Below are 1,807 nucleotides of genomic sequence, written 5' to 3'. Positions count from 1 at the left end.
TTCGCAATCATATGGACGTATGGTCTGACGATGATAATATGGACATATCGTCTGATGATGATTCAGGCGAATTGCCTCACGATGATTGGTGGGACCACATTCATGGTAAGGTCGGCCATGGTTGGCCCCTTAATTTATGTAATTTTGCTACGTACTTCTTTTTAATCTTTCGTCAACTCTATGTGTCTCACTTATCCCACTTATGATTAACAACTTTACAAAATGACAGTATTTATAGAAATATTACACCTTTTTTGTGATTAGTTTTCTTTAAAAGAAATTCAGAAAACTATTTTTTTTTATGACAAATAAACTGATTAGTCTCATTTATTTTGTGAAAATTATTTATGACACATATTAATTCATCGCATCTTTGTTATATAATTTTTAATACTTTTATGCTTTGATTCTTAATTTTTATTAATTGTTTATAAAAGTTATTGCTTGTATCGAGGTGTACGTGTATTTTTGTCTATTTTGATATAACTCTACAAGATGTAGCAATCTGAATTTAAAATTTTTATGAGAAGTCTCGCGGACAATTATTGATAATTAATTAGTTTTTTAAAGTTCTGCATTTTTTATTTGTTTTGCAAACAAATTTGCATGTGTATATGATTCATATATGGTCCGCTCTATTGAAAATTGTGGCTCCGCGACAGGCAATGATCCTACGGTGGGCTCAGATGACCTCGACAAACCACGGCCGTCCAAATTCCCAACGATCTACAAGAAAAAATTCCAGAAAAAGTACAGAGAGATTGATGACGCAATAAGCAACGATGATTGGACCTATCTCCAGAAGCTCCTATCAGAAAAGTTTATACTACTGCCAGCGAAGAATAAAGAAGAGGAGGACATGACGATAAATTTATCAGATGACCCGCTGCTTAGCATCGTGGTCGCCTATGAGACGAGCGATCTCGCACTGAGGCTGGTGGAGGTGATGTCTGAAAAGAATTTGATGGCTTCGAACATCTACGGTGATACGGCGCTGCACGGGAGGTTGGTGAAGGCGATTGCGATGAAATGCCAGTACCTCAAGTGGTCGAGAAACAGGAAACTGGAGATTCCGCTGCACAAGGCGGCGCTCTACGGGCAGCGAGGCTCATTTTGGAAGCTGGTGGATCTCGGAAGCGACATATATGAAAGGAGGTGGGATGATGGCTCCAACATGCTGCATTATGCAGTCACGGGAAATGCACCAGGTATAGTTAGTTAATCAACTTAACTATATACATACATATATATAATAACATCGAATGTATATATATATATATATATATATATAGGTTTTGGTTGTTAGTTACATGTACATGTTAAGTCTACTACCAGCCTGCTTCAGGAATGTAGTGATCCGATTAATTCTTAAGAAATTAATAGGCATGTAGCTAATATAAGATTCACTGTCTTACGTAACTAGGTGATGTGTGCATATTTGATGCAGATCTTGCAATGGAGATAGCCAATGAATATCCAGAACTGATTACTAGTCGCAATTCATTAGGCGCCACGCCATTGCACCTCCTGCTGACCATTCCTGAGGCCTTCAAAAGCAAACTGCAACTTGGGTTCCTGGATTCTGTTGAATATTGATACAAAATTAGTCCGGATTAGATGTATTCCAGATCAGCAATTGACGTGATGTAATTGGGTTAGTTATTTACTTTAGATATAACTAGTAGTGGCTAGTTTCTCCTAAATTTAGTTAAGACATGGGTAGTGGGAAGTTATGTTATTTTAGCTTAAGTGGTTCTGTAATTCAAAAAATATAATCTCTTTGAGTCATTGTATTAATTAGTTTTCG

General features: G+C 36.8%; 1 protein-coding gene across 1 annotated transcript; it reads left to right on the top strand.

Moving 5' to 3' along the window:
- Positions 1–625: 625 nt before the first annotated feature.
- On the top strand, positions 626–1,807 carry LOC140784055 (uncharacterized). The gene is made up of 2 exons (XM_073131234.1): positions 626–1,208; positions 1,448–1,807. Exons 1-2 carry the CDS (start codon positions 626–628, stop codon positions 1,594–1,596), a joined length of 732 nt encoding a protein of 243 aa, XP_072987335.1. The 3' UTR covers positions 1,597–1,807.

The sequence above is a fragment of the Typha latifolia genome, chromosome 3 (genome assembly GCF_019914945.1).
Source record: "Typha latifolia isolate L0001 chromosome 3, TyphaL0001v2, whole genome shotgun sequence".
Taxonomy (NCBI): Eukaryota; Viridiplantae; Streptophyta; class Magnoliopsida; order Poales; family Typhaceae; genus Typha; species Typha latifolia.
The sequence above is the reverse complement of the archived record's forward strand: the minus strand, read 5'-3'. Positions and strand labels throughout refer to the sequence as shown.